Raw genomic sequence first — 25,123 nt, 5'->3', positions numbered from 1 at the left:
ATTTATCTATTCTTTCCTTTTGTTGCTTATTCTTTTGGTGTAACATTTAAGAAATTATCACCAAATTCAATATCTTGAAAGTTTTCTCCTATGTTTTTTGGTAAGAGTTCTATAGTTTCAGTTCCTTATCACTTTTACATTGATTTTTAAAAATGATTCAGCATTTGCTTGGTTGCTATAAACGTTGGACTATTTCCCAGAGTTGAAACAACATTGGTTTCAAAGTTTCTGTTTTTTGGATGTTTTTGTTGAGGCCTAGGTTTTGGGAGTGACCTACTTTACCATTTTGCTGATGTTACTAATTCTTGAATAGAGAATGAATCAGGTGTTGACAGTTTGGGATTTTTTTTTTTTTTGGTAGGGTGGGGGAAGGGGCACAATTTTTCAGATCAACCTGCCTGATAGCATAATACTGCATCTTTCACATTTGATATTGCTTCTTAGAGAAACTCATTTTTTTAATGTTTTATAAACTTAATAGTTTATTGATGGATAATTTACATACAACAAAATGCACACATTTTAAATGTATAGTTTGGTTAGTTTTGGCAAATGTGCACTCAGGCAACCACCACCCCACTCAAGATATAGAACATTTCCGTTGTGCCACAAAGTACTCTAATGCCTTCTTGCAATCAGTTTCACCTTCTTCATCCTGGGTAACTACTTATCTAATTTCTATCACTGTCAATCAGTTTGATGCCAGCTTCTATTTACCTGAAAATGTAAATTTCATTCTCATGTTTGAAGGATATTTTCACTGAATAAAGAATTCTGGGTTAACAGATTTTTTTTTCTTTTTTTTTTAATTTTTATTTATTTATGATAGTCACAGAGAGAGAGAGAGAGGCAGAGACACAGGCAGAGGGAGAAGCAGGCTCCATGCACCGGGAGCCCGACGTGGGATTCGATCCCGGGTCTCCAGGATCGCGCCCTGGGCCAAAGGCAGGCGCCAAACCGCTGCGCCACCCAGGGATCCCGATTTTTTTTTTTCTTTTAAAGAAAATTTTCCAACACTATTTTTTCCCATTATCTTCTGGCCGCCATTGTTTTTGAATGGATGAAATGGTGCCTATTATTTGAATTCCTGTATGTAATTTATCTTTTTTTCTCTGGCTGCTTTCAAAATATTCTCTTCATTTTTGTTTTTCAGCAGTCTAAAATGTACTTAGGTTTGGTTTTCTTGGTTTTATCCTGTTTAGGGTTTGCCTTAGATTCTTAGATCTGTATATCAATGTTTCATCAAATTGGGGAACTATATATTTTGTTTTATTCTCCCTATCTTCTTTTTTTTGGGACTCCAGTCACATGTATTTTATTTTATTTATTTTATTTAAACTTTATTTGTTTATTTGAGAGAGAGTGAGAGCAAGCAGGGGAGGGGCAGAAGGAGAGAGAGAATCCTCAAGCAGACTCCCTGCTGAGCATGAAGGCTGATGCAGAGCTCGATCCCAGGACCCCAAGATTGTGACCTTAGCCAAAATCAAGAGGTGGGTGCTCAACTGACTGAGCCACCCAGGTGCCCCTACGTGTATTTTAGATCATTTGATATTGTCCCACAGGTTTCTGGGGCTTTGTTTATTTTTCCTTGATTTTTTTTCTCTCTGTTTCTCAAATTTGGTAATTTTTTGTTTTGTCTTCAAGTTCACTGATCCTATCCTTAGCCATCTCCAAACTATTATTAAGCTCATCTAGTGACTATTCCATTTCAAGTATTATACTATTTGGTTTTTGAATTCCTATTTTTTTTTATAGTTTTCATTTCTTTACTGAGATTCTCTAGCTGTGCTCTCATCAAGATCCTATTTTCCTTTTTTTTTTTTAACATGTTGATAATAGCTGATTTAAATTTCTGCTAAATCCAACATCTGGCCATCTTGGGGACAGTTTCTATTGACTGCTTTTCCTCCTCTCTTATTGTGAGTTACATTTCTCTGTTTCTTTGCATGTCTAGTAACTTTTAATTGTATACTGGGCATTGTGGATAATATGTTGTAGATATCCTGGATTGAATTTTTTAGTTGGCAGTTCAATTATTGATTAATCACTCTAAACTTGTATAGGCTTAGTTTTAAACTTTATTATGGTAGATATGTGAAATGCCAAAGTATTTGCCAATTCCATAAAACTTTTGGGACTCAACCTCTAAACTGTTTCCACTAAGGATCTTTTCAGGGCTTGATTTTAGGCTTTGTTGGGGTGGGTCCCTCATAGACCTTACTATAGGTACATAGAGTAAGTAGGGCATTTCTGGTATTTTTAGCCTGATCCTCAGAGTAGAGAAAAGGTAAGGAGGTCTCTCCACTCAGTACTGCTCAGCTTCTAGGGTTTCTATCTAACCTTTATCCCTATAGTGGCCACAGTCTGATAAGCCTTATGCAGTCTCACATTGTGCAAGTATAGTCAAGCCCCAAGCCCAGAGACTTCTAGACCTCCATCCCACTTTCTTCTTCCTCTTCTGTGCCTGTCTCACAGATTCTAGTTGTTTCAGCTACCCAAAATTCTGATCTCTCCTTCCTTAGCTCAGAGGCACTGCCATGCTCTGCTTGTACTCCAGCTTACTACAGCATACTCAGAAATTTTCCTTAAGCAAAGCATCAGGGCAATCATGGGGCTCACTTTGTGAATTTCGCTTCTTTCAGCAATTGCAGTTTTTAGTCTGTGTCCTATGCCTGAAAACATTTACTGCATATATTTTGTCCTGTTTTATGGTTGTTTAGAGCATAGTGGGTCACCCAATATTAGATACTCCATCAGGGCTGGAAGTAGAAATCTATTTTATCAAGAGCCTCCTGTAATCCTATAATTTTCCCACGAGTTTCATTGAAAGCACTTCCTGTGTCACGTCATGATACTTCTTATCTCTTCAATTGTTACTGATCTAACTTTGCTACAGAGCCACTCAGAGATGGCTTTGCCTATAATTTGAGCAGTTTTCCAACATCTTTCTTACTGATTTCATGAAACTTCACATCATTTAAAGATTTGCTGTTTTACTTTGCAGTTGATTTGCATTGTGTTTGTATGACATTGTTGGCTGTTTATAACATTGCACATTCACTGTGATAATAATAAGTATATTGACCAAGTAGCAGAGATACACACATTCATGTTATGTGGGTTGATGTAGGAGATGTCTAATCATGAGGTTCCATGATTTTACATTTATAATTAATTAGTGAGTATTTCCTGAGGATTTTGTTTTTTGTACAACTTTGTAACAGTGGACACCTTAGTAATGACTAGTCATATAATTCAGATAACAAGGAACTCTCCCACCCACACCATGTGTATGATTGAAAAAGAGTGAAGGAATTCATGAGAGACAGGCCAAGGAAGAAACAGTTAGTAGCTGAGCTAGGTAGAGCACTGAAGGGAATCTTGGCATCAGGATTGTGGGAAGTGGGCACAGGGAGCCCCATGCCTCCTTTGAGGGCCTTTGGACTGGAGCTGAGCCTAGCAGTCTCTGAGGCTGAGTGTCCCCAACACTGAGCCAGTTAGAAGATTGTGTCTCTAAGAGGCCTGGCTCATATCCCCATGAAATCCTCCTTCAATGGATCCTCCTTGGGCGGTTGATAATTGCTATCGCACTGTGTTTGGGGGCAGGCCAGTGTCAGCCTGTAGGCCTGGGGCAAACACCAAGACTGGGAGAATTCAGCTGGAGTGGTCATGATGGGCTCAGCCTCCCATATTCCTGATGCATTTGACACATGGTCAGTGTTAGATACCAGCAGAGGAGTCTGAATCATGGCCTGAGGGTGAGAGGTATAAATTTAAGCTGGTTTTCCAGAGAGATTAGACCTGGTGTAGCCAAAGAGGACTTGGCTGACCAGGACTCTGGGAGTGGGAGGAGAACATGTGCAGCTTTCCCTCTTGGTTGTCATTTTGCCTAGGTGGCTGGGAAGCTGAAGATGGCCATGGGGGTGACACCTGGGTTCTCTTAGGGAGTTCCTTGCCCACACATGAGAGCCAATATATCATCTATATCTATATCTATATCTATATCTATATCTATATCTAATCTATCTATATCTATATCTATATCTATATCTATATCTATATCTATATCTATATCTATCTATCTATATCTATCTATCTATCTATCTATCTATCTATCTATCTATCTATCTATATCTATCTATATACCTCAAGGCCTAGTGTCACCATAGTTTCCTTGGCATTGTTCCTAATCTTCTATGCCCGGGTGGGGCCTGGTCCCCAAGTCCTGATTCTTTGTCTGGTGTTCATCACCCTACGGCTGACCTGATGTGAAGATACCATGGGGGCCCCTATGTTGCTATGTGGAGAACTACTCTTCTTCCCATGTGGGCAGGGGGGAAATGGAGACTGAGATAGGCAAGCAAGAGATTCTCATTAGGCCCCTGCAAGTCAGGGTGAGGTGAAGGAATAGCATTTAGGATCCTCCAGAGTGGATGAGGCTCCTTAAGCAGGCAAGGGAAGAGGAAATGGCACCTCTCCATGTACCTTAGGAAGGACTAACATGTCTGGGTCTCCTTTTAAGAGACCAACAAGTTGGTAAGGCCAAAAAATAAGTGTTTATTCCTGCTGGCTGCATCCAAGGCAGTAATGGTATTTTACCCTTCAAGTTTCAGGAAGAAACTGGAAGAACTTTTCCCTGGTTCCCCTTTTAAGAGATGCAAGTACAAGAGAAAGGCACCCTGCCCAACCGGAGGAAGTTCATCTGAGGCACTTTGCAGGGTCCCTCAAGCCAGAAGATGCTGAGATCTTCAAGGATCCTGTTGGTTTAGGGGAGAAGTGAGGGACCTGTCTAGGGTTCTCTTAACATTGTTGGGCCTCAGAATATCCCACTGCTGCCGAGGGGCTGTGTAGGGAACAATAGGGCACTCTCAGCAGCCTGGCCTGGTCTGTGCCTGCCTAGGCACTTTCCTTGCCTGATCTGGACAAGCTGCGTGAAGCATTGGTGATGCATAGGAAGAGATAGTCTTCATACCCTCCACTGTCTGCAAGTGAGTCTCCCACCAGGAAAGGATTTTGCTCTCATGTTTTTACCGACTTTGTTAAGTATCATGAATGATGAACCTTTGTGTGGACATATGTGATACCCCTGATTTATTTTATTGAGTAAAAGCAAATGAGGCCCAGGAAAACACTTCTTAGAACAAAGCATGTCCTTTGATGTAAAATGTTGAAGCTGTTCTCTGTATTGTGTTTAATTACCTCCCCTGAACAGAGTGGTCTGGGGGTGATGTCATTTATTTGTCAGAGAAGGTGGGGGAGGCTGGCCCTATTCCTGCTCTGCCAGATCAGGTTTTTCCAGAGTGACTTCTTCCTTCTGTGTGATACTTCACAGTTCCAAAAACATTAACTCTATTGCTGTTCAGATAAAAATACAGAACCATGTCTCAAAAGCATGTGGCAAGAATTTTTTAATGATCTTCCATTTGTAGTGACCATAGTCCCACTCCCCTGTAGTGGTACATACTTCCACCTCCATCCCACCTGTCATCCATCAAATAAATGAGTAAGTAAGTAAATAAATAAATATATAAGTATCATAATAAGTGTGAAATTTGTGCCAGTCATTGGGCTAGCATAGCTAGTGGACTCTGTGATCTGTGTGTGTGTATGTGTGTGTGTATATATACTACTGAGTCTAGGATAGTTAGTAAGGTTACACAGCCAATAAAAACCGTTGCCTGGGTCTGACCCCAGACAGTCTGACTCTAAAGCCTGGAACTTAACCATGGTGCCAGGCTATCTGGCAGAAAAATGGGCTGGGGCATGCCAGTCCCTCCTTGGGGAACAGAGACACGAGGGCTTTTGCTTCCTGTTGTGGGACCTCCCTTTTCCTATAGGCCCTCTTCCAAAAGGGTCATGTAGATGTCAGATATTTGCAAGTTTCTTCAAATTGGGTCAACCTTCAAACTTACTTAGAGCTGGAAGGAATCTTGTGGGTGTTCTTTTAATTTTTTTTAAAGATTTTATTTATTCATGAGAGACACACACAGAGAGAGAGAGAGAGAGAGAGAGAGAGAGAGAGGCAGAGACAGGCAGAGGGAGAAGCAGGCTCCATGCAGGGAGCCAGATGTGGGACTCCATCCCGGGTCTCCAGGATCACACCCCGGGTTGAAGGCGGCACTTAAACCGCTGTGCCACCCAGGCTGCCCTATTTTTAATTTAAATTCAATTTGCCAACATATAGTATAACACCCAGTACTCATTCCATCAAGGGCTCTCCTTAGTGTTGTGGGTGTTCTTTTCTAAAATGAATGATGATCATAACCTTTTGTGTAAACCTGGGTTGTTTAAAGAAGGTCACACATGCAAGTAGCCTGTTCTTTGCCCTTTTATCTGTCACTGAATCTTTATTTCTCTCTCTCTGTCCTCATGTCCCTCCCTCCATCACCTGGAGGCAGGATGAGCCACAAGCCATCATCCCCGATGGGGAGGATGCCAGGATGCAGAGCCTCTCCTGACCACTGTCAGGGTGGATCTGCCAGGCCAGAGGCTATGGTTGGAGCTATGCCTGGCTCCCTTTCCTCCTTGTTCACTGCACCAAGTTGGGGCATTCCCTAGGCAGGTCAAGGGGTCAGCCCATCCCTGTGTGCACTCACCCCACAGAGACCACTTCTCTTCCTCCTCTTTCTTGGAGGGAGAGCTTATGCACCTGCCAGCAGGACCAGCTGCCTGCAGGGCTTGGAAGGTGCAGGGAGGAGGTGAAAGTGTGCTTGATCCCTGCCTGGTATGTCCTCTGTTGGGTATTTTACAGTCCAGGGTGGACAGACCCTGACCCCAGTCTGGTGAGATGGGGGCCCAGATAGGGTATGTTGGCAGATGTCTAGGGGCTGTCTAAAATCCGGGCCTCCGGGAAGCAGGGTTGGGGTTGGGGTGGAAATACCCAGCGGCTGCCCTTTCCCTCTCATTGCCACATCCCACCTGGGCTGGGCTGCATCTCCCTTCGGGGGCTTTGCTCTGCACACAAAGCCCATTTAAAAGGTCCCTTCTGTCACTGTTGGTTTTTTATTTGGGCTCTACTTGTTCAGAGCGCTGTCGCTGTTGTGGAAGGAGTTGAAGTCCCCAGTGAAGGGTGGGCAGAGCATGGCCCTTGGCTGCTCCTGGGAATGAGCAGCCAGATTGCAGGGGGCAGAAGCTTGTTGGTCCTTCTGGGTATCTGGACATTGATGCAGCTGTGACTCCAAAGTCACCCATGTGGCGGTCACGGCTGAGTGGGCAATGCCGGCTTTAAAGGGGTTCCAGGCTTGGGAGGAGAAGGCCAGACTCCCAGCTCCCTGCTCCTGCCACTGGGCTGTGTGGGTCCCCAACATGGGGGGAATCAGCCTCTCCTGTAGCCCCTGGCGAGTGCAGCCAGGGTTTCCACGGCCTGGAATGTTGCCTTTGGTTTGAGCCCAGGCGGATGCCTGATGCCTCTGTTCAGCGGGGTCGGTCCCCTGCCTGAGCAGGTGGGTGGCAGCATCTTCCAGAGGACTGTGTGCCCCGTGAGGCTGGACCAGTGTAGGCTCCTGTGATGAAAGGGTCAGGTCTGACTCAGTGGCTTGGGGCCCAACCTGCAGTTCCTGTCTGACCCCTGCCAACAATGTTTGGCACCACTCCTCGAATGTGCCTGGATCTCTCGCCTCCCAGGCCCGCTCCTGCCTCTCTGCTCAGCGCGCACACTGTCCTCCCTCAGCCCAAGTCCAGCCCAAAGGCTCTCCCTTCCCTCGGCCCATCCCTCGCTTCCCCCGTGGGGGAGATTTCCTTCCACCTCAGTGGCCTGAGCCCTTTTTGTCCTTACCACTCACTTGGGGGGTCATGGTTCCCGCCTGAGCCTGTCTCTTGTGTGGCCCACAGTTTTCCTAAGAGACCCCTTTCTCCAGTTCTGAATCCTATGCTGGCCCTTGCTTCCCTGCCTCAGGCGCAGCAGAGGGGGCTCCTCTTACTCCTTGCTGGGCACAGCAGGTGCCTGCGGGTAGAGGTCAGGGGCCCTTAGAGCAGTTCCAGCCTGAGCACTTTGATAAAAAGTGCTAACACCAGGCAAAATGTAAACACTGAAATGTGGCAATAGCCTCATCCCTAGGGTTCTGAGGCAGCAAGAAGCCAGCCAAGAAGGACAAGGAGCTGAGTCAGAAGGGGAAATTAATTATTAGGGGGAAGACTATGATTGATCCAAGGTCAGTCTTTCGTGAAGGAGTTTCAGGAGATGTGTGTGGGAACTCCTGGACCCCTTGATATAAAATTGCAAAAGTAGCCCCTACTTCACCCACATGAAAGCCTGTTGGTCCTGGGATGCCTGGGTGGCTCAGCGGTTGAGCGTCTGCCTTCAGCTCAGGATGTGATCCTAGGGTCCCAGGATTGAGTCCCACATCTGGCTCCCCGAAGGGAGCCTGCTTCTCCCTCTGCCTGTGTCTCTGCCTCTTTCTCTTTCTCTCTCTCATGAATAAATACATAAAATCTTTTTTTTAAAAAATAAAGCCTGTTGGTCCTGAAACCAGGTTTCCTGTCCCTTCCTGGCCACAGGTTCAGCTGCCCCACAGGCAGAAGCCTGAGCCTGCCTCTTGCTTCTCCCCAGGCCTGGCAGGTTGTGGTGATGAGGGATGGGATGAGGGATGGCAGTTGGGGAAATCCCTGCCTCATCAGTCATTGGTGCCATCCCTGTCAGCAAGACTTCCTGCTCCCTCCCTGTCCTGTCCTGTCTTGCCGGAGGGAACAGGTGTGCAATTACTGAGTGACAAGAGACAGTCAGGGCTACCCAGCCTTGCCTGCCTCTGTCACAGCCACAGCTGGGCGAGGAGGGAGGGCACAGAATCCTCCCCATCTGTGGGGAAGTCTGACCTGGAGACAGGTGGCCCAGGTGGTTGCTTGGAGAATGGACTGGGATGATAAAACCAGGAAGAATTAATAACTGTCACTGTTTATTGAGTTCTTTCTGTACTCTGGTCTTTGTTCAAGTCCTTCCTATGTGTTTTCTTAAGTAATTCCGCAAGGTAGATTTATTATGCACATTTCACAGACAGGAAATGGGTGAAAAGACTTGCTCAAGGTCATATAGCCAGAAAGGGGCGAGGCTGTCTGTCACCAAGGTCGGAAGTGTGTAATTTCTGGTGGTAAGCTTTGAATGGGGACTTCCTTTGTCTCTAAAAGGATCTGATCCCAGACATTGAAGGACAGATCACCAAATCTTGGGGCTGGTCACCTTGTGATCAACCAGGCCGGTGCTCAGCTGTGGCCTTTCCTCCTAAGGCTCGGGGCAGAGCACTCGACCGACCACTCATTAGGCTCTCCCACCAGCATGACCTTTTTGACTCTTCACAGCATCCTTGTGATGTAGGTATTATAATTCCAATTTCCCAGCTGGGAAACTGGGGCCCGTGATGGGAAGCATCAAATCAAGAGAGAAGAGTTGGGACCAAAACTTTGGCCTTGGCACCTGCTGCCTCTCCTGCTGTCTCCTAGGCTGGGCTGCCCTGTGGGTGTGGGGGTGACTCAGGCAGGGCATGTGGGTGGGCAGGCGCTGCAGCTATGGCTGGTGGGTGTGGCCTGCCTCGTGCCTAGGGCAGGTGGCCCAGCCAGTTCTGCCTCCGACGCCTCATTTCAGCCATCTCTCTGCCTATGATGAGTGCCTCCTGCTGCCTCAGCCACAGTCCCTCCGGGGGTCCTTGGGCCCAGGACATGCGGTGATCTCAGAGCAAAGGCAGCCACCACTGCCTGGACCTTGCCAGGTGAGTCCTCACCACGCGTGGCAGCCAGGACTTTCCAAGGTCCTAGGGGACCCTAGAGTGGGGACCTAAGTATCTGCACTCTGCTGATGGGCCTTGGGGGAGGAGTGGGGAAGAAGCCTGGATCTCTAGCAGGAGAAACAAAGGGGAGTGTGAGATTTTGGCCCTGGGAATGTGCCAGAGCACAGGTTCTGATGAACCCAGGAAACTTGCCTGAGTTTGGAGATCTTGGGCAAGGGGGAAGAGCTCACAGTCACCAAGGGGGAAAGGGGAGGCTCTTGTCTCCAGTAGCAGGCCCTAGGATGTGGCTCTCCAGGGGAGGAGTGTGAGGGGGTTTCAGGATGAGACAGAGGTAGCCTAGAGCTTGAGAGGGACAAGGCCCAGGCACCTCACAGGTGCTGAGCCAGAGCTTCAGGGGCTCCCTGTAGCCCCCAGGCCTGGTCGGTCTTCCAAGAAAGGCCATTTCAGCCAGTATCAGGGCTTGGGAGGCCAGAGTGAGGAAGCCCAATCCCTGAGAGAGGGAGGGCAAGGCAGCGAGAGAGTCCCACAGGTGAGAAGGCAGGGTTTGTGGGGTGACTCAGGGAGCTAATTATCACCGCTAATTATAGCTCCAGCCCTGAGTTCTCTTGACCCTCTCCTGCCCCAGCTCCCCGGGACTCCCCAACTCATGGGGGATGGAGCAGTTGGCTGACATAGGTGAGAGCTGTAGGGTCCCTGGGATCCTTTCAGCTCATTTATCAGAAGGGAAAACAGAGGCACAGGGAGGGAAGGAGACATGCCCTCCACCCTCTTCTTCACTCTTGGTTAGCTCAGCCCCTTAGGCCAATCTATCCACAGGCCACTTGGGGCTGAGGAAGGTGGTGAAGGCCAGCCATCTCCACCTGTGACTGCAGATAGAGTCAGAGCCCTAAATCCTCATGATTGTCTGTCGGTAGGACACTCCACCTGTCTGGCCTCAGGGCCCCTCTCCAGAGGTCTCTGCCTCAAGGTCCCTGCACTCCAAGGCCACAGCCTTCCCCTGGACAACTCCTCCTCTCCCCAGGCTGCTTACTGGGGGAGGGCAGCTGCCCCATTTCCAAACTTCTCTGCAGTCTGATGACAAACTGCTCTGGACGCTCTTTCCAGGAAGCTTTCCTATTTGGGCCAGAATGACCAGAGGCCCCAGCTCTACCCACCTCGCTGGGCTCTTCATACAGAAATCTGGGGGATGCCTGGGTGGTTCAGCAGTTGAGCATCTGCCTTCAGCTCAGGTTGTGATCCCAGGGTCCCGGGATCGAGTCCCACTTTGGGCTCCCTGTATGGATTCTGCTTCTCCCTCTGCCTGTGTCTCTGCCTCTCTCCATGTCTCTCATGAACATAAATGAATCTTTAAAAAAAGAGAGAAAGAAAGAAAGAAATCTGGCCCGTGACCTGATGGCCCTGAGGGAGTTTTCTGAGGGCTGTTCAAACTCGGAAAGGCCCCCCATGAACTACAGAGTCACCTCCTGTCTGCACGAGATGTTGCCCTGTCCACTTCATCCCACACAGTCAGCCCTGCCTTCCTCATGCCAATGCCCGCACAGCGGCCTTCTCCTAGCTCCATGATCTAGCCTCCTTCATCCCCCATGTGGTCTGCTATCTCTAACTTGCTGTCTCCTGTGTAACCCAGGGCCCTCCCGTGCCCTGTGGCCCTTAGGACCAGCTAGAGCTCCTCGCTGGGGTCCAGGCCCTCACAGCATGGCTCCAGTTGCTTTGGAGCCTCTCACTGCCAATGGGCCCCAGGAACCCCCCAGACTCCGCAGCCACACCAGCTTCTTGCCACTTGCTAACTTTCTTTTTATTTATTTATTTATTTATTTATTTATATTTTATTTTATTTTATTTTTTTTTTTACTTGCTAACTTTCTTGACTCCTCGTCTCTGCTTAGGTTGTCCCCTCTGCCTGGATTGGCCTTCCTTTATAGAGAAACCTCTAAGATCCCCTTAGAGTTCTCCAAAGACGCGTCAATCCCTCTCCCCAGCCCATCCCTCTGAGCCTAGCGCAGGGTCCAGTCCTTACTGAGCATCAGTAAAGCAGGTCAGGACTGAGGGGCTGTCTCCTCTGTCTCTGTGGAAGGGGCTCAGCTGCTCCCTTTGCGTGAGAAGGGAGTCTAATGGACAGATAGCCACAAGACTGGTTGTACTCAGCTCTGGGTAGATGAGACAAAGAGGCTGGAGGCTGTATTACTAGCAGCATAGTGTCTAGAGCAAAGGAGGTGATAGTTCTGTTCTGACGAGGACATCGCTGAACACAAAATCTGATAGAGACATTGAAAAGCAGAGCTAATTCTTGGGAGTCCACCTGAAGATTGGTGGGTGGAGATGGCATGGGCATGGCAGTCTCTACCTGGAGGCTCTGTTGGGCTCTCCAAGGGTGCACAGGAGCAAAAGTGCTAGAGCGAGGAGCAGGAGAAATCGAGGGGATAGTTCCCTGTCTCTGGGAAGAGTTGGCAGCCTGGGAAGGTAGTGAGCTCCTCATCCAGTGGGTATGAGCAGGGGTCACATGGTGCCACATGGGAGTCTGAAGGCCCCTGAGGACCTTCAGGCCCACTCAACTTGAGCATCTATGCTGTGATTGTGTTCCAGCCATGAATGCCCACCCCAAGGAGATGGTGCCCCTCATGGGCAGAAGAGCCGCCGTCCCCAGTGGGAACCCTGCCATCCTGCAGGAGAAGAGGCCAGCAGAGATCACCCCCACCAAGAAGAGGTAGGACTGGCAGGCTTGGGCCTGTGTGGTGGGGGCACAGGAGGGATTCTGGTGTCCAGCCTCAGGGAGCCCTTGCCTGGGGTCGACACCAGACTCTCGGTGTCATCTGTGGTGACCTGGTGCCCAGTTAGGTATAAATGGGGGGAAGGTGGGGAAATAGCTCAGCATACTCGGGGGGTGGGGGTGTTGAGCCGGGGAAGTCAGTGCAATGGCAATGATCAGGGAGGCCTTCCTGGAGGGGCCAGAGGCGTGGAAGCAGTGACATTCAGAAAGGCTTCAGGGTGAGGCAAGGGATTGCTGGAGCCGTCCTCAAGACAAGGAGCAAAGAGGTGCATGGAGATTTTTGGTAGCCTGGATCCCCACGTGAAGACACCAACTGCTTTCCTGTCCCGTGTGCCCAACCAGTTTATTCAAGCTCTTTGACATCACCCATGTGATGGGGACACCAGCAAAGGCATCTCATGGGGTGACGATTTGTTGGCATCGCCGGCTCGCGCCATGTGGTGCACAGTCGGTGCTCTGCACACGCTGATCGTGTTTTTGTTACTTGGAGCTTCATCATCATCATCGCTATTGGGCCCCTGGGAGCTGAGGAAGGCTGGGACACTTACAACTACTTCCCAGCTGGGGATGCGGGGAAAAGGACTTTTCCAGGGTCCTCCCTGGCCCCTGAACTGCCTCCGTGGCAGTGCCCCAGCCCCTCAGCAGATTGGAGGCCCTCAAGCCTGCATCCTCATCCCTACCACAAGCTGTGCTTTTGTTGAACGCAGGTGGGACCCCCCCAAGTGTAGTTGGCTCATTTGTCTGGCCTCCTCTGGCCCCATCCCAGGCCCCTCTTGGGCCAGAGGTGAGATAGGTGCTAGCCCTCCTGTCTGTTATTTTGAGTAATAATTGCTGAGGTTTTCTGTGCACTAGGACCCAGAATGGGGAGACTGAGACACAGAGAAAAAGAATGCCCATCCCTGCTCACAGCCTGGTGAGAAGGGCACCCAGAAGAATGTGGAAGTGTCCTGGCAACTGGGTGGGATGGGGTCTGAGAAGAGGTGGGTCATTCCAACCCTGGGGGCAGTCTCAGAGTACTTCCCAGGTGAGGTGGTTTAGAATGGGTGATCGCATGGGAGAGGAAGGAGAGAACATCCCAGACAGAGGCTGGGGCAGGGATCAGTGAGGATCAGCATAACTGGAGTGCTGGGTGGGTGGAGGAATCGTGGAGAATATGAGTCCCACTGGGGCTGGGGCTTGGGGGTTGGTTAAAGAGTTTGAACAAACCTGAGGGCAGTGGGGATTCTGTGTGAGAGGGAGGGCATGGTGAAATTTGTATTTTGGAAAAGATACTCTGGGTAATCTGTGTGAATGATGGATTGGAAGGGAAGCTGGGAGCAAGGAGATGACTGGAGGCTCTTGGGAAGCCTGAGTGACAGGTGGGGAGGTCTGAACCTAGGTGATCAGGGATGGAGAAGAGAGGATCAGGTCAGAAAGTTATCAGAATCATGGGGTCTGCAGGATCAACTATGAGAAAGGAGGGAAAAGAACCAAGAGACTCCCCCTCATTTGGTGAGAGGACCTGAAGGGATGATGGGGCCATCTGTGACATGAGGACATCAGAGGAGAAGAAACAAGATGAGGAGAGACAAGCCGAGTTCAGGAGTGAATGTTGGTTGAGAAGTACCCAAGGGACATCCAGGGGTAGGTCGATCCTGGAGTGCAGGAGAGAAAACTGAGCAGACATGAAGTTCAGACAGGTATTGGCAGGGCCATGGGGGCAGCCTAGGTCTGGGTGGGCTTGACTGTCTGGGTAAGGACAGACCTATCCCTGAGCTAACCAAACACCACCCTCTTGCCTCTCTTTCCCTTCCCCCACCTTCTTACATTCCTAGGGGAATTTTGGACCTCAGGGCAGGATTGCGGACATGGTTTCAGGAAAATGCCAGGATCTTCCCACAGTCAAGCTGCCTTTTCTTGAGCCTATCCCTGTTCACAAACTTAGCTCCAGACTCAGCTCTACCTGTGGCCTCACACAGCCAAGGGCCTGGGTATGAGGTGTGACCTTTGTCTCATGAAGCAGTAGCACTGTCTTCTTCCCAAGGGCTCTTTGAGGACCCTCACATGCTTACTTCTTCCTGTGCCCTGAAGGTTTGAGTATCTGCCTCAAAACTGAGTATAGGACTCAGCCTAGAAAGAAAAGGAAAAGAAAAAATTCAATATAAATAAAGAAGGCCAGTCTGACCAGTAAGGAAATCTGGACTAATGGTGGGATGGAAGGTACCACCATGTCTAGGTAGGGACATACCTCATGCTATATCTCATGAGTAGCTACCACTGTGGCCTCTTTACTGGATCCTGGGCAGGGTGATGCGCTGGGAGAGAGACATGGAAGAGCTGGCCTTTTGGAGATCAGAGCACTTGGGCATTTCTTGGGACAAAGTAGTTGGTCACACAGCCTCCTCCCCACCGTTGGGGATGCTTAGGGGTAGTTCATCATCTTCACAGGGACAGAAATGAAGGAGAGATGGTGCAGAGCTGTGTGTGCACTTGAGTTAACAACACCCTTGTGGTGCCCTTTGGTCCGGATGAAAAGTAGGAATAAACAAACCGCCTATGCTGCAGAGTAGAAGCCAGGGTGTCACATGGTAACTTCACCATTGGTCATGGAGGCAGGTGAGATGTGGCATGTGCAGAAGCAAATAGGGCAAGTGTGGGATGAGCCCTTGTGGTCTAGCAGCTCCCTGTCCCAGTAATTGGGTCCTTGCTCACAGTCAGGGATCTTTCCAGCCTGGCTCTCACCAATCTCCTTCCCGGCCCTGAAGACTTACATTCTCAGACATAGTCCTTGCCTTTCTGCCATGGAAGCTTTTCTCATGCTGTTCTCTCTGCTTTGGGGGATCTTCTCAAGCCACAAATCTCTGAGTACCGGGTCCCTGGAAGGGTCATCTCTTCCTTCCCTGCTCCCCTCATTCCCTACACAGAGCATATTAGTAGTTTTTGAGTAAGTAGGTGGATCATTGTAGAAGCAGGTGAGACAATGAGAGAGAGTGGGTGAGTTGATGAGTAAGTGTCCTGGTGGCTCAACACAGTCCCTCAGCACAAAAGAGGACACTTCATGATAAGATGAGGATATATTTCTTACCCTTCCTCAGGCCCTTTGGTTTCCAGGCCTGGAATGGATAGATGCTGTCATGATCTGGTTTCTGGGTCCATCCTGGAGGCCCACCCTTTGGACTCTGGGAGGAGGCCCTGAGAAGGGGAGGAGTTGGAGGAGAGGCAAAGGACCTTTCCTCAGCTTGTTATGCAGGATGGAGAAAAAGAGATTGAGAGCTTTGGGCAACTGGGAGCCCAACAGGAGTCACTTGAAGTTTGTGGTCTCTCTGTTTATTGGTCCAGTCCACCAGCCTCTCCATCTATCCCCCAATCTGCCCATCGAACTACTCATTCCTTCGCCATCCATGGCATCCACCCATCCATCCTTCCATATACCTATGTGTCCATCCATCTATCCTTCCAAGTATCCTGCATCCATGTACCCATCCATCTATCCATCTTATTCATCCATCCAACTCAGCAGTCCATCTATCTAACCAGCTATTTTATCCTTTCTCTCATTTATCTTTCACACATTACCTATCCATGTTCTACTCTTCTGTTCAGTTAAGTCTTCTGAGTGTCAGAACAACTGTTAGGTTCTGGAGAATTAAGGACAACGCAAGTGTAGTTCATCCTGTTGAGAATCTTATAGCTGAAGGTCAGTGTTTTCTGGAGCAGGAAAAGCAATGGCCTCACTGTGCTATGCCCTGGTCCAATCCTTGGGGCCAGTTCTGACCAATTAACTGGAACAGTAGCTCTTCAAAGAGATTTTTGCCCATTGGTACACCATTTAATCCCCATCTTCTAGAACAGTGCCTGGTACACAGTAGGTGCTCAATATTTGTTAAGTAGATACCCAGACAAGCAGGGACAGCTTTTTATTTTATTTTTTTTATTGGAGTTTAATTTGCCAACATATAGCATGACACCCAGTGCTCATCCTGCCAAGTGCCCCCCTCAGTGCCCATCACCCAGTCACCCCAACCCCCCACCCACCTCCCTTTCCACTACCCCTTGTTCGTTTCCCAGAGTTAGGTGTCTCTCATGTTCTGTCTCCCTCACTGATATTTTCACTCATTTTCTCTCCTTTCCCTTTATTCCCTTTCACTAATTTTTATATTCCCCAGATGAATAAGACCATATAATGTTTGTCCTTCTCCGATTGACTTATTTTACTCAGCATAATACCCTCCAGTTCCATCCACGTCGAAGCAAATGGTGGGTATTCGTCGTTTCTAATGGCTGAGGAATATTCCATTGTATACATAGACCACATCTTTATCCATTCATCTTTCGATGGACACCGAGGCTCCTTCCACAGTTTGGCTATTGTGGACATTGCTGCTAGAAACATCGGGGTGCAGGTGTCCCGGCGTTTCACTGCATCTGTATCTTTGGAGTTAAATCCCCAGCAGTGCAATTGCTGGGTCGTAGGGCAGGTCTATTTTTAACTGTTTGAGGAACCTCCACACAGTTTTCCAGAGTGGCTGCACCAGTTCACATTCCCACCAACAGTGCAAGAGGGTTCCCTTTTCTCCGCATCCTCTCCAACATTTGTGGTTTCCTGCCTTGTTAATTTTCCCCATTCTCACGGGTGTGAGGTGGTATCTCATTGTGGTTTTGATTTGTATTTCCCTGATGCCAAGTGATGCGGAGCATTTTCTCATGAAGTAGGGACAGCTTTAAGGTGGCATTTCTGGGGCACTTCAGGGATGTTGGGAGTGGTGATCAGACCAGATGACCTCTGATGCCCACTTTAGCTGCACAGTCCATTTGTAGATGATTTTAGAGCTGTCCTGGCTCCAGATTCCAGGGTTATCTGGCCCAACCACTTTCTATCCTGGTGTTACACAGGAGGCAGAGGCAGAGCCAGACTAGAATCCAGGTTTTGGGCTCCTAGTCAGGGGTTTACTTCTCTTTTGGAAGAAGGATTTGATTTTAGGTCATTTCAGAAGGTTGCTCTTGATGAGCAGAAGACAGGAGGGTGAAGGCCAATGTGCCAGCCAGCCCTGTCCCATTTATGCTTCAGTTCAGGATTTGTTCTGAGTCTCCTACGCTTGTCTGTACCTGGAGGAGAGGAGAGGGATTCCCCAGGCAAGACCCGGGACAGCCTCATGACTGCCCCATCCTGTGAAGTGGCTATGTTGGACAGTCTCCACCTGCAGCTAATCCCTAGAGCTGGTTAGGCTGGAAGAGGATCCAGAGGGCTGAGGGGAGAGCAGCATGGATAGTCATGTAAATCGTGAGCCAGAATCAAGAGTCAGGTTCTCTGAGAAAGTTGACTTCTGTCCTTGGGGGGATGGTGACAGTGGCCTTAGTTGTCTCATTGATAGAATGGGGCCACAATCCCTTCCCTGCTGCCCTTTCTTCTGAACTTGATATGGCTGGGATTGTACTTTGGGACCTCTTCCATGGTGTTGTGAGAAAGGGAGGGGGCTTGTCGATCTTTCTGGGCCTGGGAAGGAGGTAGACAGCAAAGGCACTTAGGAGAGAGACCAGCTGGTCAGGAGGCCACCATCCAGGCCAGGTCACAGAGCCAGCAGGTATGATGCAGCCATCACCGGGTGGGGGTATTGCCACAACTGACCCTCATCCTGATGCTCGGTCATCCTGGTTGTCTTGGGAAGGCTTTTCTCTGAGTGTGTGATAGTGGGTTCTGAGAACACGTGTGTCTGTGTTTGTGGGCGTGTCTGAAGGTGAGGCCAGGCTGTGTCTGGTTGGGGAGTCATATCTCGGGGTGTGTCTTGCCTCTCATTGGGCACTGAGTCTGTCTGCTTCCCTGGGGCTTTGTCAGGTCACAGGCCCAGGTCTCTTGCCGCCCTGGGGGAAAGTGTGCCCTTTACTTCCCTCACATCCACTGTCCAAAGTGGTTTCCTGGGTTTTCCTTCTTGACAAGGCATCTCCTGTCCCCTGAACTTTCATACCCCCTCACTGCTCTAGATCTGACTATTTTCTGTGCCAACAAGATAAGAGATGATCAATGGGGGTTGAATGTGCCCTGGCAGTCAGGAAAGGCTCTTGTATATGGCAGCCCTGGAAGGACTCTTCTTCAGACTTGAGGCTGGAAGGGCGGTGTGGGGATGATGGGGGGATTTGTAGCTCTGGTTGCCATGTCCCCCATCTCTGGTGAGTCCTCCGCACCTGGAGGCACCTGCGGACAGGAAAGTCCCTCTCAGATATTAGGCCATCCTGACAGAGACCCTGGGCCTCTACTCATCTACTTAGTGACAAGAATCACCAAGACCCAGCTTTGAATCCAGGCTCTACCACCTACTTGCTGTGTGAGCTTGGGCAAGGTGCTTGACCTCAGAGCCTCCGCATGCCCACCCAAAGTGTGGGTGATTGGAACGGTACCCATCCCAAAGGGCTGCTGTGGGGGTCAAGTGAGGCCATGAGGGACAGAGCTTAGCGTGGAGCAGGCCATGAGCAAGTGTTCTGGGTGGTGGGGCACTCTCAGCAGTAGGGCTGCAGGGCATGCAGGCGGATGGTCCCTGTGCCAGCTCTAATGACCTTGCTTGGGTGTCCCCACAGTGCACACTTCTTCCTGGAGATAGAAGGGTTTGATCCCAACCCCACTGTCTCCAAGACCTCTCCCCCCATCTTCTCCAAGCCTATGGACTCCAACATCCGTCAGTGGTGAGTACTGGCCTCCCCGGCTGCCCCCGTCCCAGCCCAGCCCTCAGCTCCAGGGCAGGCAGTGACTCACCCTGGGCCAGGTGGCCAGGCCTGGTTGTGACATGTTCTCATGGGCCAGTTTGAAACTTGTCTCTCTCTCTTCCTTTCCCCATCCTCCAGCCTCTCTGGTAACTGCGATGACATGGACTCACCACAGTCTCCCCAGGATGATGTAACAGAGACTCCGTCCAATCCCAACAGTCCCAGGTGAGCCCGGCCCTTCCCTTCCTCCCACTGTGTCCATCAGGTGGGCATCAGAGGCACGGGCATCAGGACCCAGGAAAGGCAAGGAAGCTTCCATGCCAGGGGGATGGGACAAATGCCTGCGTCCATAGCTGTGGTGTGTAGGAAGGTTTTTGCGGTGGAGGAGGGAGTATTACATTTTATAAACTATAAAAAGTATTACCCATTCATTATAAAACATTCCAATGACAGTACACAGCAGAACAAGAACTGGAACACAATCTCGTATTAAAAATATATGCATATAAATCATGAAACATCATGTGACTTTTATAGGAATACACACAAAAATATGCACTTGTCATGGTTGTCTGTTTGGAGTGTGGGGTCAGGGAGAGAGAGATTTTTAAAAATTTAAACACCACAAAAGATAAAAGTGAGATTTTCCTTCCCCTAATCTCATACTTTTTAAGGTAATCGCTATTAATTGTCCTTCCTAATCATCTCTACTATGTGTATCCAAATATATATTTTGAAAAAATGTGATCACATTTAGATTAGGAGGGAAGCCTGCAGAGGGCAACGCAGATCCCAGGGCCCCAGCACTAATGGAGGGGGTTTGGGGCATTGTGACAGGCCGGGGAGGTACTAAAGGCCAGTGTGGCTCTGCGCAGAGACAGGGCTCTGCTGTGGGGCGGGGACACAGTAGGTTGGTGGTACCTGTGTGGTGAATTGGAAATACATTCTGGCCTCAGTGCAAACGTGGCCAAGGAAGAGCAGAGGCGAAAAAAGAAGCGGCTGAAGAAGCGCATCTTTGCAGCGGTGTCAGAGGGCTGCGTGGGGGAGCTGCTGGAGCTGCTGGTGGAGCTGCAGGAGCTTTGCAAGCGGCGTCGTGGCCTGGATGTGGCCGGTCAGTGCCGGGCTCCTGCTGTCAGCCTTTCCTCACAACAGCCAATGAGGGGGGCATGCAAGGAGCCCAGAATGCAGGGCTGTGGACTTTGAACCTGCCTCTGAAGGCAATAGGGAGCCATGGGAGGGCTTGGATAGGTGAAGGTCATGGTCTGGCTGCTGCATGGAGGGCGGGAGAAGGGTGCTATTCAGGCAGAGTGGGGGCTGCCACAGCCGAGCGGGGGGAGGTGACCAGCTCTTCAGCAGTGGAAATGGCCAGAATAAAGGACAAGCGGAGTGAGAGAAAGGGAGGCACGATCATGCCATTGGTGATGTGCTGGAAGGTGGGGCCCAAGCTATCTCAGGGACTGGGGAGTAGCTTGTGAGGGAAGTGATAAGCTTTATTTGTCAGCTCCCAGGAGGAGGAGGCCAATTGGAGGTTTCGGTGTGTCAGCAGTGAGGTGGACAGTGGGAAGGCATGCGGTGGGTGAGACTGCACCCCACAGGGGAGACAGTGCAGGAGGCAGAGCCTCAGATAAGGCCCTCAGGGGGAAGGAGAAGAGGTAGCACAGGCCCCAGGAGGCCAGAGCATGGAGCAGGGTCTGGAGGTCTGAGGCTGCAGCCCGCACACCCTGGCCTCCCCACCTTGGGCAGGAAGGGCCAGGGGCAGCCGGGGCCCCTGGTGCGGCTCACCCCACAACCCTGCCTGCAGACTTCCTCATGCACAAGCTAACGGCCTCTGACACGGGGAAGACCTGCCTGATGAAGGCCTTGTTAAACATCAACACCAAAACCAAGGAGATTGTGAGGATTCTGCTGGCTTTCGCCGAGGAGAACGACATCCTGGACCGGTTCGTCAATGCCGCCTACACCGAGGAGGCCTATGAAGGTATGCTGCCTATGAGGGGGCGCTGTGCGGACAGAGACTTCTGGGGTGGGGAGCCTCCCCACTGTCCCGCAGGCCTGAGCACCAAGCAGCACCAAGCGCAGAGCACGCCTCAGCACCACGCAGCAGGCACTCCTCGCTTCCATCCTTTGCTCTGCAGAGTTTGGAGCCCTGAGCACATGCTAGGCCCTGTTTTTTGGCACTGGGGTGCATGGGGAAAGAGACAGATAGAGGCCACTGCTCAGAATAAAGTAACTAGAGGAAAATGTTATGATAAGAAAATACAAGATGGTCATGTGATAGAGTGACTGGGGATGGGCAATGGCGAGTGGGCCAGCAGGGAGGTAACCTTCGAGCAGAGGCCAGGAGCAGGGCACGGGCAGAAGCCCGATATGGGGATGCCGGTGGCATATGGGGCAGCGGGCAGAAGGCCAGAGATGGTGCCAGACATCTGGGCAAGGCCAACACTCAGCAGTTGCTGGTATCACCATCATCATTCTTACTAACCGACTCATTGGGGTCTTGATTCTGTGATTTCTCTCTTAAATGGACTAGGGAGGGGGCAGGAGACCAAACGTGGGATTGTGTTTTCCTGTCCAGCAAATCTGTGCTGAATAATCATACGGGGCATCCTCATCCTCATTGGAGTTTTGGGACTCAGTAAGCATCCTGTTGGGCTCTAATGAGGTGCAAAAATGATGGGTTTGGGGATGTTGGGATGCTATCTTGCTGACATACCAGGGGGCACGAAACATTGCTCTTTGCAGGGGAACTGTTTAGCGTGAGCTCTCAACTTTTCTCATGGGAGAAAGTCATTTTGGTTTTTTTTAAATTTATTTAAACAGCAGACTTTCACAGGGTTTTCATTATAGATGAGAAAAAGTAAAGGATTGTGAAAACTCAGCACTGTTGATTAGAAGAGAGGGAATCCAGGGAAGATGGCTACAAGGGAGTGCTGAACCGCACAGTGAGCTCCCTGGTAGCCAAAGTGGAGAGAAAAACTGGATGAGCTACGTATGACGTTCTCAGCCCATCATGAGGGAGTTGATACTAGTCCTTAGCCAGGGAGGTTTAGGCCAGTGCATCAAGCTTGCCTGCCTTAATTCCTCTCCCTTTTCAGTCCCCTTCTGAACCTCCTTTCTTCTTGTCCGTATACAGGGACTTAACACCCCTTTCTGGCAGCATGTTCCCCTTGAGGCCAGGGATGGTGCCTATCTTACCCATAGTGAATTCCCTGGGACTTGGGGTCACACATAAGAGGTCCTTAATAAATGTTTTTTGAATGAGTGAATAAATGAAGATTACTATTAAGGATTTGCTGTCCTGACTGCAACTCTTTACTTTTCTCCCTTCTTAGTCGCCCCTTATCCCTTCCTTCTTTCATGACTTTGTCTTTTGCTAGTGGGCTTGTTGGGGGCTGTGAGCACTTACTCTCTCTCAGCCTGGTGGGAGGAGCCATTTATTTGTCTTTCTAGAAACTAACCCCCCAGTCTTCCCTCTGATGGCACCTGCTGGTACCTTCCTTTCAGTGTCCTGGGTGGGTGCTTCCTGCTGCCTGAGGCTGAGGGGCTCCAGTATCACCAGGGGAACATTTTCCTCATTTTAGGGCATGTAACTCTGCCTTTCTGGGTCTCAGCTCCTCCCTCTGGCAGAGGCTAATGTTTCCTCCCTATGCTGCTAGGAGGATCCAAAAACAACTTTTAAAATATTATTTTTAGCACTTTATTAGAGGCTTCAGAAATCTGCCTTTTTAAAACCAATTTATTCAGTTAAAAATTTATCATTAAAAATTTTAAACATACATTTGCAATTAATATAATGAATTATACATCCATCATCAAGATTAAATATAACAATTTATTTTTAATTATATAAATAACACATGAATAGAGTTTCATTGTAAAACATTCCAATATTTTAATTAAGTTAAAAAAAACAAACCCTTGCCTGTCTTCTTTCTTTGCTGCTTTTAAAATTTTTTATTTAAATTCAATTTGTTAACATATAGTATAACACTCTGCTCATCACATCATGTGCCTTCCCTTTGTCTGTTTTCCACTCTCCTCTCTGGAAATTATTATGGTGTGTAGACTTTGAGGATTTTCCTAGGGCTTTTTATGCATGTATATATGTGTCCATAGAAATAGTTTCATTTATCCATGCACCTATTTAACATAGAATAGTATTTATCTGTTTTCATTGTTCTACAACTTGCCATTTTTAAAAAAAAACTGTATGCCTTAGATGCCTCCTCATCCCAGAATATGCAAGTATGCTTCTTTTCTACTTGCTTAGTCTGACTGTGGCTATCCTGTAGCTAATTTCCCTATTCCCCTGTTGATAGTTGGATGTTTCCCAATTTTTCACTATGACAATATCCCAGTACACATTCTTGCCTGTGACCCTGTGCTCAGTGCACACATGTTTTAGGAAAATACTTTGAATTGTACTTTCCGGGTTCAAGGGCATGAACTTTAAAATTTATAATAATGGTCAAAGTTGCCTCCAAAAGATGCTAATTTCTTCTCCCCAAAATACAAAGTACTTATTCACTCATTCCCTCACCTTTCACTAATGCTGGTAATTATTCCTTTCTGGTTTTGCTTTTTGTTTTTGCCTTTTGCCAATCTAGTCAGTGAAAAGTAGAGAAATGTTAACTTGTTAGATTCTGATTTTCTTGATCAACAGTGATTTCAAATATGTTTTGCGTTCTTTATTGGCCATGTGTATTTTCTTCTCTGTAAGGTGCTTGTTAATTTTTTCTCAGTTTTCTTTTAAGCTGCTTATCTATTGATTTGTAAGGGGTCAGCATATCAGGAACTTTAAAAAAACTACTGTCTCAACCCTTCCCCATCACTTGCCTTTTAACTTTCTATAAGATGTCTTTTGGAATACAGAAAGCTAGCTTGCTTGCTTTCTTTCTTTCTTTTCTTTTCTTCTTCTTCTTCTTTTTTTATTTTTATTTTTATTTTTTTTTATTTTTATTTTTTGGTAAGCAAACATGTTGGTTTTTTCTTTGTGGTTGTTTCTGCATTTTGGATTTGCTTAAGAAGTTCTCCCCTACCAAAAGGCTAGTTATAAATGAATTTTCAGTTTTTAAATAAAATGCCTACTTCTTTAATCCACCAGGACTTTATTTTTGTGTACGGTGTGGCAGCAGCTCTTTGGAAAATGCTGTTTCTAGTGGGACATTCTGAGACTCTTCCCTTCCTCCAGCTTTCCGGTCCTTTCCATCTGGAGATTCCACAGGCTCCACCAACTACGTCATTGTCCCTCCAGCCCCTTCCTGCTGCTTCTCCCCTGTTCTGTTCCTCCGCTGTCGTCGGGGCACCATTCTCCTGGCTCCTAAACCAGTCATCCCCTCTCTCCCCTCCCCACAGGCCATTCTGAGGTCTTTCTCCTAAGCGCCTTTGGGCCTCACCATCTTTCCCCACTGGAGCGACAGTTCCTTCCAAGTCCGGGCTCATTCTAATGCATCCTCCAGTTTTGCATCCAGGGTGATCAGAAAATACACATGTCCAAAACCCAAAACCCTGATCATGTCACTTGCCTGCTTCAGTGCCTTGTGACTTCCCATAGCACGGAGGAGGAAGTTCTGACCTCCTCGCCTGAAATATGAGGCCTCAGCCAGCCCCCTGGCCTTGCTAAACTCCAGCGGTCTCAGCTTAGAGGCCGCTCTGGGAACCATCACCTGTTCCCCTGCGGCTGTGTTAGGAGCTCCTGCCCTCTGGGTACCGCAGCCCTCGCGCCTCCCAGGACCACAGCTCCTAAATCCCAGTGAGACTGTGAGCCTCCCTGGGGAAGAAGCAGAGCTCCCCGGCGTGCCCCGCCCTGGCCCGGGCACGGAGCCGGGAGCCGGGAGCGGGAGCGGGAGCGGGGTGCGGGCGCGGACCTGGGGGCGTGGGGCGCGGGGCGCGGGGCAGGCAGCTAGCATTTCGCTGAGGCTCTGCGGAGCGTATGGAGGCGGGAGGGACAAGGGTCCAGAGCGGG

The 25,123-nt window shown here is 49.0% G+C and overlaps 2 protein-coding genes across 2 annotated transcripts in view; both read left to right on the top strand.

The window, feature by feature from the left end:
* The window catches only part of TRPV1 (transient receptor potential cation channel subfamily V member 1), a 28,360-nt gene extending 23,580 nt beyond the window's left edge, over positions 1-4,780 (top strand). Inside the window, exon 15 of the mRNA NM_001003970.1 lies at positions 4,608-4,780. Coding sequence (NP_001003970.1) covers positions 4,608-4,780 — 173 coding nt within the window. The remainder of the gene's footprint in view (positions 1-4,607) is intronic.
* Positions 4,781-9,579: 4,799 nt separating this feature from the next.
* The window catches only part of TRPV3 (transient receptor potential cation channel subfamily V member 3), a 35,642-nt gene continuing 20,098 nt past the window's right edge, over positions 9,580-25,123 (top strand). Inside the window, exons 1-6 of the mRNA XM_038548546.1 lie at positions 9,580-9,698; positions 12,300-12,420; positions 19,033-19,137; positions 19,297-19,383; positions 20,115-20,269; positions 20,960-21,136. Of these exons, the coding sequence (XP_038404474.1) occupies positions 12,302-12,420; positions 19,033-19,137; positions 19,297-19,383; positions 20,115-20,269; positions 20,960-21,136 (643 nt within the window). The 5' untranslated portion in view covers positions 9,580-9,698; positions 12,300-12,301. The remainder of the gene's footprint in view (positions 9,699-12,299; positions 12,421-19,032; positions 19,138-19,296; positions 19,384-20,114; positions 20,270-20,959; positions 21,137-25,123) is intronic.

This window comes from Canis lupus, chromosome 9 (genome assembly GCF_011100685.1).
Source record: "Canis lupus familiaris isolate Mischka breed German Shepherd chromosome 9, alternate assembly UU_Cfam_GSD_1.0, whole genome shotgun sequence".
Taxonomy (NCBI): domain Eukaryota; kingdom Metazoa; phylum Chordata; class Mammalia; order Carnivora; family Canidae; genus Canis; species Canis lupus.
This window is presented reverse-complemented; position numbering and strand designations above follow the sequence as displayed.